Source organism: Macrobrachium rosenbergii, chromosome 56 (assembly GCF_040412425.1).
Source record: "Macrobrachium rosenbergii isolate ZJJX-2024 chromosome 56, ASM4041242v1, whole genome shotgun sequence".
Taxonomy (NCBI): domain Eukaryota; kingdom Metazoa; phylum Arthropoda; class Malacostraca; order Decapoda; family Palaemonidae; genus Macrobrachium; species Macrobrachium rosenbergii.
In genome coordinates, this window is record NC_089796.1 from 71,491,684 (window position 1) to 71,505,510 (window position 13,827).

General features: G+C 39.3%; 1 protein-coding gene across 4 annotated transcripts in view; it reads left to right on the forward strand.

Moving 5' to 3' along the window:
• LOC136836047 (transcription initiation factor TFIID subunit 3-like) overlaps positions 1 to 12,414 on the forward strand; it is a 37,459-nt gene extending 25,045 nt beyond the window's left edge. For 2 of the 4 annotated variants that reach the window (XM_067099935.1, XM_067099932.1), the window contains 4 exons: positions 514 to 2,845; positions 3,636 to 4,054; positions 6,659 to 6,783; positions 12,281 to 12,414. In XM_067099935.1, the coding sequence (XP_066956036.1) occupies positions 688 to 2,845; positions 3,636 to 4,054; positions 6,659 to 6,783; positions 12,281 to 12,287 (2,709 nt within the window). In that variant the 5' untranslated portion in view covers positions 514 to 687 and the 3' untranslated portion in view covers positions 12,288 to 12,414. Of the gene's footprint in view, positions 1 to 513; positions 2,846 to 3,242; positions 3,341 to 3,635; positions 4,055 to 6,658; positions 6,784 to 12,280 lie in introns of those variants that run through there. The other 2 variants (XM_067099933.1, XR_010852336.1) reach the window with 2 other exon arrangements.
• The last annotated feature ends 1,413 nt before the right edge of the window (positions 12,415 to 13,827 follow it).

Below are 13,827 nucleotides of genomic sequence, written 5' to 3' on the forward strand. Positions count from 1 at the left end.
GCTCTAACGACCAGCAAAAATGATGTGGGTACTTGCATGAACTCTCTGTGACTTATTTTTGCCTAGCAGCAAGATAGGGCTCAGTACAACTTCCTTGGTGACACCTTACACAGAGCTCCTGGAGACTAATGCCTTTATGAAAACGGCAGCACTTTTCTCTCCTTCCCGATTAAAATTAAGGAAATAAGGATTAATTTCAGTTGTTTTCTCTTTGGTTTGTGTGGTTCTTAGCGAAATGTCCAGTCTGTACTGTGAAAGTTGAATAGTTATATCTAATTGTATTCGTCAGATTTATGGAAAATGTTCATGCAAGGATAATTCTGTACTTTAAACTGTACTGAAATGCGGTTGACTGGTATTCTCACAGCAAAAGTTCATGATCTTGAATGCTTGTTTTGAGCCACATAACAGCCCTATTTTGTATATTTTAATCCCCTTGTGGATAAGTAGTTTAATACTAAATTTTTACATGTGTCCTTATGAATGATCAGTTCTCTCATTTTCAATTTTCAGGAAACAAATCTCACCAGAAGTGGTCCAGTGTATGAGGCAACATACCGTCTCAACATTACAGGCACAGAGGACTACATTTTCAGGAGGCCTATAGAAACAGGGGCACTGGAGCACAGGAGGCATTCGGCTCCCCCTGCAATTTTCATCACTTCCCCGGAAGAGACGGAAATTGTCATGGCTATGGATTCCTCCAGACACCGCACCAGGGCCTCTGAGGTCTACAACTCTTTCACAAACGAAGACAGGATGAGGTACCATTATCAGTACGACCCCTCGGTAGGGTACGTCGACGATGGGCTGGATGTTGTTGAAGAGAGCGACGATGACGATGGGTGGACTCCTGTTGGGGAGGTCACATTCCGCATGGAGAGATCTCCGAAGAAGTCCAAAGCACCAGGGAGTCCCAAGATGCCTAAGATTCCTCCAGTGAGTCTTCCAAAAATGTCGCCCAAGAAGAAGTCAGCAGTCAGTTCTCCCAAAATTACACCTAAGGAGAAATCTCCCGCTGCTTCTCCTAAAAGGACATTGAAAGGGAGGTCACCTTTCAGTTCTCCTAAGGGGTCACCCAAGAAGACTCTTACCAAGGCAAAAATAGAATCGCCCAAAAAACCAGCGACTGCATCTAGAAAAATTTTGCCGGAAATTGTTGAATCTAATGTGCAGCAATATCGCCCTGTATACCAAGCTCAAATTCTCAGCAACGAAAATTTAGTACCCAAACCCTACGTCCCAAGGTACACAGGAAACATCACTGCTCGTCCATATAAGCCTCCGGTGGCTTCGCCACGCACAATCCTTCCACAAAAGGAAAATGTCTTCACCATATCAGACATAGATAATGAAGTAATTAAACCAACAAAAGAATCAAAAGACACAAGAGGTAAAGTGAAGAAATCACTAGAGCCCACAAAAGAGAGGGATTATGATACATATAATGCAGAGATGAAATTGCGTTCTTCATTGACAGATATCAAAAATTCAATTGAAGCAACTTTAGCAGCTGATAAACAAATTGCAAAAGTGAGCAACATTGATGACCTGCTTGACAACAGTCAAAAGGCTTGTGTAAATCATTCAAAACCAGGTTCTCCTGGGTTGTTTGGCAAAAACAGTCCCATTGAAGAACCAACTGACAATAAGAAAAATGAGGTAAATACAGTTTCTTCTTTCTCATCTCTGGACTCTCTAGATTCTGAGGAGCCCTGCAGCTCCCATTCAGAACTTAGCGCAGAGGAAACCTTTGCGTTAAGTGTTCTTGATGCAGCTGTCGATAATTCAAGTTCAGAGTCGTTTTATAACTGTACAAATAAACCTTTCAATTCCTACAATGAGCTCGAGATGATGACAGAAAGATCTATGGATCATCATTCAAAAGACATTAAACCTCAGATATGTGACTCCCCTGAGAAAATTACTGCCACTGAAAATTCAGTTATCGATGAAGTTGTACGCCATGTACCACATGGTCCATCTGATGCAGCTGTAGCAGCAGCAATAGACGAACGAAGCGTGGCAAGTGGAAATACCCTCAGTAGAGACTCCCTAGATGGGTTTTTATGTGATGACATGAAAAGTCTAAGAAACTTTGTTGCGCAGCAGAGTTTGGACTTGAATGATGCCCAGCAAATTGTCGAGGAAAAGGAGGAGGAAGAAAAAGAAATGCTGAAAGTGCATCGAGAAGAGAAGCATAGAAGAAACCCCAGTCAGGAAAGCATTAACTTCACCTTCGAGGAGGTCGAGGATTCTCCACCTTATGTCATGGACTCTCCTGAAATTTGTGAGAACATCTCCGATGAGAAAAAGTCGAACAAGAAACCTCCGCTGTTCAGTAGATTTACTCAGAAGGTCTCTGACAAGAACAAAGAGAATGAAGAAAAGAATAAAACCAGTCCTTTCAATCCTCGAAAAATGCTATTTTTCGGAAATAAAGATAAGAAATTGGAAGGCAAAAATAAGGGAGAGACTGCCAAAACAGAAGGGTGGACATCCGAGGCAATTGAAGATTATATTCTGAAGAACAGTACAGAAGAAGCATTACGCTTGGGTCTCCTAGATGAGGAGGACCTTGCTATCCAAGAGGCAAAGGGCAAGAATCCAAAAGCTGTCATTAAAAGAGAAGTTCCTGAAGTGAAGGTGCATGAAGTTATCAAGATATCAGGGAGTGCTTGTAAGAAGAGGCAAGCTCCCGAGCCTCCTTCCAGAGCCAAATCACCATCCTGGAACCCGCATGATATAGAGAATTATTTGCTGGAAAACAACATGGATGAAAACCTGCGTCTGGGTTTGATATCTAAAGAAGATATTGACATATACGAATGGAAAAGAGCCACCGGTAAGTAATTGCAGATGTGTTTTTTTTTATAATTTCTTAATTATTGTACTTGCCTTCAAGTGGCCCTGAACATTCCAATTAATGCCCTAACCATGATATCTAATTTGCTTTTAATACTAGAAAACTTTCATTTTAGAGGAGATTTATTAGTCATCTAGATCTTTTAGGTCGGTTTCATATATTTACGCCCTTCCTTTCCCATGGTATTGTTGACAGTAAAGTTGGTATACTTCTTTCAATTTTAGGCTAGAATTATTTGTATTCACCTTCCTTGAGACTATTTTAACCTAAATACCAGCAGTTCACGGAATCAGTAGATGAGATTAAGTTGGTATCTTACTGCCAAGTCGAACACATGTTTTTCAACTGTAATCGTTATCTTGCTTCCTTTACCAAGGGATTTAGCCTGACCCTCGTTCTTCGAACTTCAATTTACCTCTGAGGCCCAGCTCCAGTTAACCGTCCAAGTTTCCGAAGCTGGTTCCGTACCCTTAGGTAACACAGTAAATGATTTGTGCATGCCTTGATCAGTACTGGTCACGTTTAATGAATTTTGTATTTTGTTCCATAACTTTAGTAGAATTATTTTTCTTTTAATCCAACACATATACAAAATTTGGTCGTGTTTTATGAAAATATGGTACATTCCTGCCTAATTCTGACTTAGCTGCCATTTCAGGAAAACGAATGACAGTTTTCTCATGAATATACAGAATGTGATATGTCAACATTTCCTGGCCTTAAGGAGAAACAGTAGTTAACTTACACACACAAATTGCGTTTGGTGTAGCTGACCCTGCACCATCACCATGCCCTGTGAGCGGACACCGGCCCTATCCTACCCCTTCCACAGGTATGTCTCCCATCTGCGACACCAGCTGGACCAGAGAAACACTGCGGAAGAACAGGATCGTTCGGGGCTCGTCCTCATCCTCCCTGTCAGCTAGTCCAGTGCAGTCGACCCCGTCATCGCCCCCACAGGTTCACCCGTCCAAATCTCCAGGGGAAGTAACTACCCCCGAGGTAGCAAAGACAGGACTGTCACTGGAGGTTGTGAAGAAGTCCTCCTCTCCTTCAAAGGTCACGAGGAGTCCCCAGAAGGCTGGTCGCATGGCACCGTGTCCCCGGTTCTCTCTCCTAATGCGCCCCGTTCGGAAAGAGCCATTGACGTCCCGTCATCTCCTGCTGCTTTACATCCTCCTCGACGGCGTAAGTTATTAACATCTGTCTTCTTTTACTGTTCGTAAGAAAGTTTAACTGTTTGTCTGTCTCAAATAAGTGCAGTGCATATATATATATATATATATATATATATATATATATATATATATATATATATATATATATATATATATATATATATATATATATATATATATATATATATAACACATTACCACAGGTGAAAAATATGGGAAAATATGACAGGTGTATGGTGGGGTGGGTCTGACCGGTTTCGACTTTTTTTTCAAGTCAGTGGCTTGAAAATAAAGTCAAAACCTTTCAGGACCTACACTCCGTGTCTTATTTTTCACCTGTAATAATTGTGATAAATGAATCATGTAGAAAAGTGATTATAATATATATATATATATATATATATATATATATATATATATATATATATATATATATATATATGTGTGTGTGTGTGTGTGTGTGTGTGTAATGAGTTAGTCACCATTTGTTATGATGTTCTTTCTTTATTGTTGTAATGTTATTAGAGTCCCCAGAGGCTTAGGAAGACACAGTGTAGTTTTCTTACTTCATTAACACACTAATAAAATACACAGTATTTATACAAATTACGTGAATCGAAGTATGAGCCTTTCTTTCTTCTCAACCCTCAACTGGTGAGGCTCACAACCTCACTCCTCTAAGGCTCTTCTCTCTGTCTGTCTGCTTCTCTCCCCTTGAAGCTTGCTTTTGAAGGTTTTTCAAAGGAAATGCCCATCCCTACAATAGGCGGGCAGTAGCTTCTGTTCCGCCTTGTAGGTGTCCTAAGTGGTTGGAGATTATCTAATGATGTTCCTTTGGGTGTGATTAAGTGACTTTAAGTCCTCCTTTGTGGGTTGGACTAATGACATCACCGGAAGTCTTCTGGTTCCAGCAAATGTTGAAAGGCCAGCTCACAGGTAGGACGATTAGGCATTTTTGTTATGATTGTGGTTAGATTACTGACACCCATCTTTTGGCTTTATAATCACGACACAGGAAGTGTCATTACTCCCTGTCTCTCTCGTTTCTTTGTTTCTTTTCCTCTCTTTTATATTTATGCTATTCCTAACTAATATTCTCTTAGTTATCATTACATATATATATATATATATATATATATATATATATATTATATATATATATATATATATATATATATATATATATATATATATTATATATATATATATATATATATATATATATATATATATATATATATATATATATTATATATATATATATACCATATGCATAAGTGAGGAAGAAACTTTGTCACAGAAATAAATATAGACTATGGAAGGTACACACTGCATTTCAAAGAGGTGAGAAAGTACAGTACAACGTCAATTTGATCTATAATAAGAACGCGTATACACAACAGGAATCAATTATTGTAAACAGATATTTATACAAAAGTCTGAGTGGCGCGTAACACACTCGACAAAAGAAAAAAAAAAAAAGAAAGAAAACTTCTGACCTATAAATACATCTATTATACCGGGGCTGTATTCATGTGATTTCAGTGGAAGTATTGGGGCCAAAATGTTATTCCGAAGTGAACAATATACCTCCCGATATTTTCTCGCTTCGCTTCGTCGTCTGTTTCCCAATTTGCTGACTGATTGATTTTTAACCGTAAACTGGCGTTCTCGATTTGTCCAAATGTTGCCCCGCGCTGAAGTAAAATGTGGCGTGATGAGCATAAATAGAATAAAATATGAAATGTATGTATTTCGTCCGGCAGATGGTAAAAGAAAAATTGAATTACGTATAAATGTTACTTTTAATGGAACTTGGTATTTGTTTTCCATATCGTTTTGTGATTTTTTTTTTCAAGTAAATGCTGTATGACAACGATGCCATTTACCTTAAGGTTGTTCTGTTTCGAGTAGACCTCATAAAATTTCCATTGCGGTTAATGGCATATTTCTCTTAATCATAAATGTTTCTTATTTTTTTTTTTTTTTTTACAGAGCGGGTGCTGATGTGTGTCTGATGGAAAATGAGGTAGAAATGCAAAGAACAGATTTACTACGTAAAAATGAGACCATTTTCTATAATTGCTTTTAAACTAATTGCATGTAATGTCCGATCGGGAAAAATTGATCTAAGAGTAAAAATTGATAGATCAAAACTTTAACTAACTGATTGATCTCCTTAGGGGGGTGTTTCAATCAATGCTCCTCACCCGGTGCACTGAAGCCATTACTCAAGGTTTGATGAGCGTACCTTCGACCCCTACCTACAACCCCTTTCATTCCTTTTACTGTACCTCCGTTCGTGTTCTTTCGCTCATCTTACTTTCCACCCTTTCCTAGTGATTGTTTCATAGTGCGATTGCGAGGTTTTCCTCCTGTTACACCTTGAAAACCTTCTTTACTCACAGTTCTCCTTTTAGCTCTGAATGACCTCACGGGTCCCAGCGCTTGACCTTTGGCCTTAAGTTCATATTCCAACTAGCACAGTACCTTTACAAGCAGCGAAACCCATAAGAACATTAACTCTCGGGGAAAACAGAATCAGTGAATGATTTCTATGGAGTAGAAGGACGAAATGCTAATGAAAGTCATTTTCCGACGGCGTTTACCACAGGTGCCCGAGCTCCTCCGCCTCCGGGTATTTCTGCAATGTCAGCGACTGCAAGTGCCGCCCCTTATACCCCAGAGCGAAAGTTGCAGTCTGGCCACTTCGCCTTCAGAGGATTCAAGCTTGGTCAGGTAAGCTTAGATTAACGATCTGGTCTTATAGTAAGGTGAGTTTTGTACTTAAGGTAGTCTTGCATCATTAATTAAGGCTGTAATGTTTTTTTTATGGCCAGGTAAGACCCAGTTGTATGTAGACAAAGTACCTTTGCTTGGTTTGGCAAGTAAGAATTTTTACTAAATTGAAGTTGCTTAGGCATGTCAGATTAAAATTTTCAATAATCAAGAAAATTGTCAGAATAAAAAAAATCTATTGTAAAAATTACGTAGTGGTATGGCTGTTAAATTTGAAGGGGCAGTAAAATGTTAAAAAGTACGTATTTTATTTGCTTTTAAGATCTTATGCTTAATTTCTTTTATAATTCACCCATTGGTTACACTTTGAGTAAGTTAAGCTGAATTACATTGCCAATAGGCGACTTGCATATTAAAGCTGATCGTTCAAAATTATAGCTATCTCATCCGTTTGGAAAAATTGAAGATTTTTCCCGATGAGCGTACGAGTTCTCAAACTAAGAGTATGTATAATGGCAACTTCTTAAATATGTATGTGCTGAATGTCTTGGACCTTTGAATTAAAGCAATAATTTAAGCTTGATTTCCTGTAGATACTGAGTTACTAATCTAATTATTTACCTGCTGTAACCCTGATAGCTATAATATCATCAGACAATTAACAGTCAATAAATAAGTTAAACTACATAACCTCCAGTTTGTTATTAATATCAGGTCCCTAATCTTAATCAGTCAGGATGTTGTAGTATAGTTAATCAGGTGTAAGCTATTACGAAGGAATGGCCGTTTTCGTACCAACTGCTACTTCCTACGACATCAGTTACGAAACATTATTTTTCTCGTTATACAATACCATCATCATTAAAATATCAACTGTAAATTTACGACGATGTGATTTGCGTACTGCTTGTTACCGATTCGCAGAACAACATCGTATTTTCTCGTTTTGCTTGATGTCTATATATCACCCACAACCCCTTCCCCCCCAACTATAAGCTTCTCATATCAAGGGAGAACATCCTCTTTGCCAGCGATCCCTCCCTCTCCCATCTCCTCCCCACCCCAGTCCTGAAAATAAACATCGCCCCCGCCCCCCCTCCTCCCAGAATTCCACCCGGCCAGCACGCGGAGAACTTCCCCGCGTGGTAGCCTGGTAGGTTCACAAAACATTTGACAGTTCAGCTGCCTGTGAGCACCGAGTTCTCGAAAAAGCGTTCAGTCGCCCTTCGTTACCGATGTGTTGTGCGTCAGAATGTACTGCTAGCATGTTTAGTGACGCGTCTTTCATGTGAAATCAGGCGTTTCCACTGTTTCAGTTCCATTGACTTGGAACGGTTCGTCGTGAGTATCATAGATAAGAGTCATGTGTCATTGTATTCTGATTTCTGTTTTCACCCGGAACCTGGAACTTGTACATTTTTATGGAGTGTTGTATACTTAACGCAGTTCTCAGACTTTGGTAATGTTTAAGTGATATTTTGTAAGCACGTGGGTCACGTGATGTTTCTGTTTCGTCACCGTCATCATCATCGTCACCTTTGCAAAATTCCGCCACTCAGGGCTTTCCTGTGCTTTGCCTTGCACTAATCTCCACTCATTTCCAGCATCCCTGCTCATAGTTCTCACCCAGTAGGTCTAGGTCCAGATCTTCTAAATCTTGTGGTGCCCACAGAAGCCCAGCTTACAATACCATCATGGACCATTCTCTCTCAAGCCATTTCCACCTCCCTTTCAACATCAGCTCATCTTCATATGGAACTGCCATAATTTCCCATGTGGTATCATTTCTAATTCTATTCTGCCATCTTACTCCTAATATTCTTCTTGAAGATTCTTTTTACTGTACCTCCGTTCATATTCTTTTTCTTCCATCTTAATTACCACCTTCTAACAATTGACTCATAGTGCAATTGCGAGGTTTTCCTCCTGTTACACCTTTCAAACCTTTTTACTGTCAATTTCCGTTTCAGCTCTGAATGACCTCATAGGTTCCAGAGCTTGGCCTTTGGCCTAAACTCTGTAATCCAATCCAAATACCCGTATGGCCGAACCACCATAAAACCTACACATCATATCACTCAGGCGAACCTTCATATTGTTGTCATAGTTCCCCATCCTTTTAACCATCAGCTTCACGTATGCTACTAAAACAATTCACATTGACACATTTGCCCTTTATTCCAAACAATGCTCCACGTACCTACTCACGTTTCTGTCCCAGTGTTTTTCTTACCACTGCTATTTGTTTTTCATTTCTTGCAGTCTGTACGGGGTACAGGTGATGATGGCGGCACTGCAGGCATTACTTAAGGTTCTTTGCGGCGTCCCTTCGGCCCCTAGCTGCAACCCCTTTCACTCCTTTTACTGTACAGTACTTCAATGCATATTATCTTTCTTCCATCTTGCTATCCACCCTCTCTTAACAATTATCTCATAGTGCAACGGCGATGTTTTCCTCTTGTTACAACTTTCAAGCCTATCTACTTTCAATTTCCTTTCCAGCGCTGAATGACCTCGTAGGTCCAAGTGCTTGGCCTTTGACCTAAACTCTATATTCCATTCGATTCCATTCTATCATCACCTGTAACATTTACTTTCAAGTAACTGCATCATCTGTCATTTTTGTATTTTCTTCCACAGTCTGTAAAGCCATATAATAAAATGTTTTAGTCATTTCTGTGATACTGCCTTCTATACCAAAGTCATTGTGGATGTGTAGTTAGCAAGATACGTACAGGATGCAGAAAACTGAACATTTTTGTTGGAATTTGTCGCCATATTGTTAGGGAGGTTATCCACTTTGTGTTCAGGTTAGCTTGGTGCGCTCTGGGTGTCTGTTGTATTTACTTACTTCTACCAATAACCAGTGACAAGTGCTTTCCCAAACTTAACATAACTCAACCAGTGGTATGTTTCGTTGGGTGTATGTTAGTTCCGTAGGTTTTTAAATGCAGTCAGTCATGGCAGGGCCTTGTATAAATGACATCTCTGTAGTGTCGAATGCCGAGTGATTTATTATGAATCTTCAAAGAACCCCAAGAAACCCATTAATATAGTAAAATTTGTTTTTGTGTCTGTTCGGCTGGTGAAGTGCCCCCACTGCAGGAAGATTGTGTAATCAGGGAGGAACACTATCTTAGAGGCGCACGTGGTCTCAAAGCTGCTAGCAGGGACTTTGGAAATAGTTGATTTTAAGTACTGAATAAAGTTGTTTTGCATAGTTTTGACGAGATTTGAATGAATTTGACATCCATATCCGTTAATGTTTGGTTAACCCACGATAAGCCCCCCCCCCTGTGTCTAACAGTAATGAGGGAACACAGTGAGAAGACCTAGTTTTAAGGGTGCTACTTTGGTTTGTTATCTACGCGTCACTACTTCGAGGTGCTAGTACTAAGCACCGTATGGTAAATGTAAAGTAGACGGCCACACGAAGATATCGTTTATTGATATAAAATTTGTCGTCCACACAATTAAGAAATGAGTGTATACAATACTTTGATCCCCGAGGGGATAGTACAGTACTCAACGCGGCGTCCCAAGGAGCTTCCCTCTAGTTTAGTACTAGCAGCTCGGAGTAAGTGACGCGTATATAACAAACCAAAGTAGCACCGTTTTAAAGGTCAGGTTAGGTGGGGGGTTCAGTGGCCCCCCTATTTCCTTTAGAGATGGCAACGAAGAGGATAAGAAGTAACTAAGGTATGTAAGTCTGTATCGTTTTTATATAATTTATGGTCTCCTATGTCAGGTTAGGTCAAGGGTAGCGATGGACTCCGACTCCCCCACTCCCAACCCCCACCCCGTGGTTAGGTAGAGCGCAGTGCTCTAGTGTAGATAAACCTGCATCCGTGTGTGTATAGGGATGCGCTACTCTGATTAACAGTGTTAGGTTAAGTCCGATTTTGTTAGGTTAAAATGCATCCATAAATTTGACCAGTTTTGTTTTCCGTAACAGAAAACTATTACGCCGGCTTTGTCTGTCCGTCCGCACTTTATTCTGTCCGCACTTTTTTCTATCCGCACTTTTTCCGTCCGCCCTCAGATCTTAAAAACTACTGAGGCTAGAGGGCTGCAAATTGGTATGTTGATCATCCACCCTCTAATCATCAAACCCGTGTTAAAGTTTCATGGGCCGCGGCTCATACAGCATTATACCGAGATCACCGAAAGATAGTTCTATTTTCGGTGCCTTGATTATACGTTGTAGCGGCTGTACAGAACACTCGATTGCGCCGAAGAAACTTGGGCGCATATTTTACTTGTTTGTTTTTCTCAACAAAAAAAGCCCCAGTTTGCCACCTAAAGCCCCCGTTATTGTTCGATACAAGAGGATTGTAAAGGTTAACCAAGCATCTGGAATGGAAATAGATATCAACTTTGTGAAAATGCATAAAAAACTGTCAGATACTCACCATTTTACTTCGTTCTGCATTTTGATTAAAAATAACATTACCATTACTCTCGGTACTTTCTTGGAGACATCCCCAGTAATCACTGTATCATCCATGAACAGAGCCATTCCACAAATATGTACTTAATTATTATTTATTTAACCCCTTCCTCATGGTGGAGACTTACTACATATCAGTTCCTCAATCACCTGTGTGTACTTACACAGATGATTGATTTTATATACCTTCCTTTCATATGTTAGACAGTGTTATGTCCCACTAAGTAGCCTCTGTACTTTCCCTGTCACATTTCCCCAAGTATGTATGTATGTATATACATATATACATTATATATATATATATTATATATATAATACATTTTATCCTACATCAGCTTAAGAATAGGCTACAGTGATATCTGAACGACACATAAATACAGTACTTATAAAAAAGATTATAAAGGTTTATTGGCAGCAGATGATACGAGGTGCCATTGTCAAGTCTTTAAAGGCCATACCTGTTCATAGGTATAATTACTGAAAATGTGATTAAATCAAATAAAATAAAAAAAAATACTGATAAATTAGGCTATGTTGGTAATCGGGAGACCAGTAAAAAATCCAGGTTTTAATAGGTATGTTATATCAGTCATTCGAACATTGTTTTCATGAGTCTTAGATAATCCATGAATTATCGTGCTTTCATTGACTAGTAGTCAGATGTTATATCTTATCCAGCAATAAAAACGTATTCTTCATTTTTGTCGCGAATGTTTAAAAAAAAACACTGTAGAAACACAAAGTTTAAGTAAATATAAAAACAGGAGTTTTCGACCTTCACTAAAGTCTTCTTCAGCTGAAGAGGACTTTAGTGGTCAATAGCTCCTTAGTGTAGATCGAAAGCTACTGCTTTTATATTTATTTACTTAAACTCTGCGTGATATCTCATAATGACTGCCTTACATCTTATAATGACTAAATTCTGTTCATTGCTCAGACCTTGAAAACCATGTCGATGAATTTATTGGATGGGCGTCTCAGCTAATAAAGAAACCAAGACGTATTTCTGCTGAATTACATGTATTGTTTCCCCGTCTATGATTCCAGAAAGTAAACAAAGGCGTGGGCGGTAGCTTGTCTCTCATCAGCCAAGCCGTTTCGGGACCTGGAAAGGATGAGACGAGCCAACAAGGAAGCGCAGAGATTTCGGAGACTCCGTCTGAAGCCAAACCAGAGAGCAAGCTGGAGTCCAAGACTGACGTTAAACAAGACTCGAAGGTCAAGAAGCTTGGCCTTGATCGCATTGGCGTCAAGCTTCCGGGATTAGGTAGGTTCTTGATGAATTTCTACAAGGGGTTCTTTATGTTTTGGTTATCAAGGATATTTTCATTAGTGTCGCATTTGACCCCGCTTGTCTAAAATGCTGCCGTATTGTGTCAGGACTTCACCCAACCTAATGTTATCCTAGAGATGAATCTAAATTAACCTGAAATGTGCGAAGCTTCATTTCACCTTTCTGTGATATTTATTCCTTTTTTCTTGTGTCATAAATACATAAGGTATTGATAGTGTTCTGTGTGTACTTAATGGCCATGTTGATATTTTAAATAAGTTTCCAGTATTTACTTTGATTATTAATATTCATATAATGCATGAACACTGCAGGGTTAGAAAATTTAATTGAAGCTTTGGTATCACAAGTCTTTTACGTAGCCTCCCACTAGATATATTTAGTCTGGTTTTTATATAATATATATACTACTAACAATAAACTCAATAGAAGGAGGGAGGTACTGTTGCACAAGATGTAATAACAGTATGTTTACACCAAAAGCAGTACAGATTGCAGTGACGTCCATTAATTTTTCTTTTGCATTTGACCCAGGCAAAGACGGTCCTTTGAATATAAGTAGAGCTACCACGCCATCCGACCCTAAAGATGACGTGGATACTCCGACGAACAGTGGAGTACCAGAAATCCCACAGGTCGAAGCTCCCAGTGCCAAGAGGGAAACCCCCTACCGAAAGCTGGCGAGACTTCTGGGCAAGGTGAGTGTGTGGCGTAAGCATAATTTAACCTGATAATGCTGCAGAAAGACTTACATCATTATTATTTACTTCTGTGTACCTATACCATTCAAAAATGAAGGTAGTGAGGGTTGAGGTGGCGAGTCCCACCCTTAGGTACGCCATGCATAGGGGACCAGTGGTGAGAAAGGCTGGACTTGGTATGGACGACTGCAAGTCCGAATGAAAAATACATAGAGGATAGCATGTTTAACGGGCCACTAAGTATTAAGGCATTCATAAGGTTCTCTTCATGCTTTCTTAAATCAAATTCGAGAAGAGAATTTTAGCCATGTAAACTTAGTGATTTTGAACAGCAAAACTGAATGAAACGCATTGAAAGAAATGCAGCTGGCAACTTTAGTATCACCTTCAGCGTATTGCTCTGTAAGATGGACTGTCTGGAATCAGAAGTCAAGAGGGCCACCTTCATATATTATACTGAAATATTATTGGTAGTAGAAATTTGTATTCCCATGATTAATTTATAGTCTCTACAGAGAAACGATATTAATGTAGCATATTTATATAGACCACTTGTTTTTCAAAATTACCGATTTATTTTTGTAGTAATAAATGTATTTTTT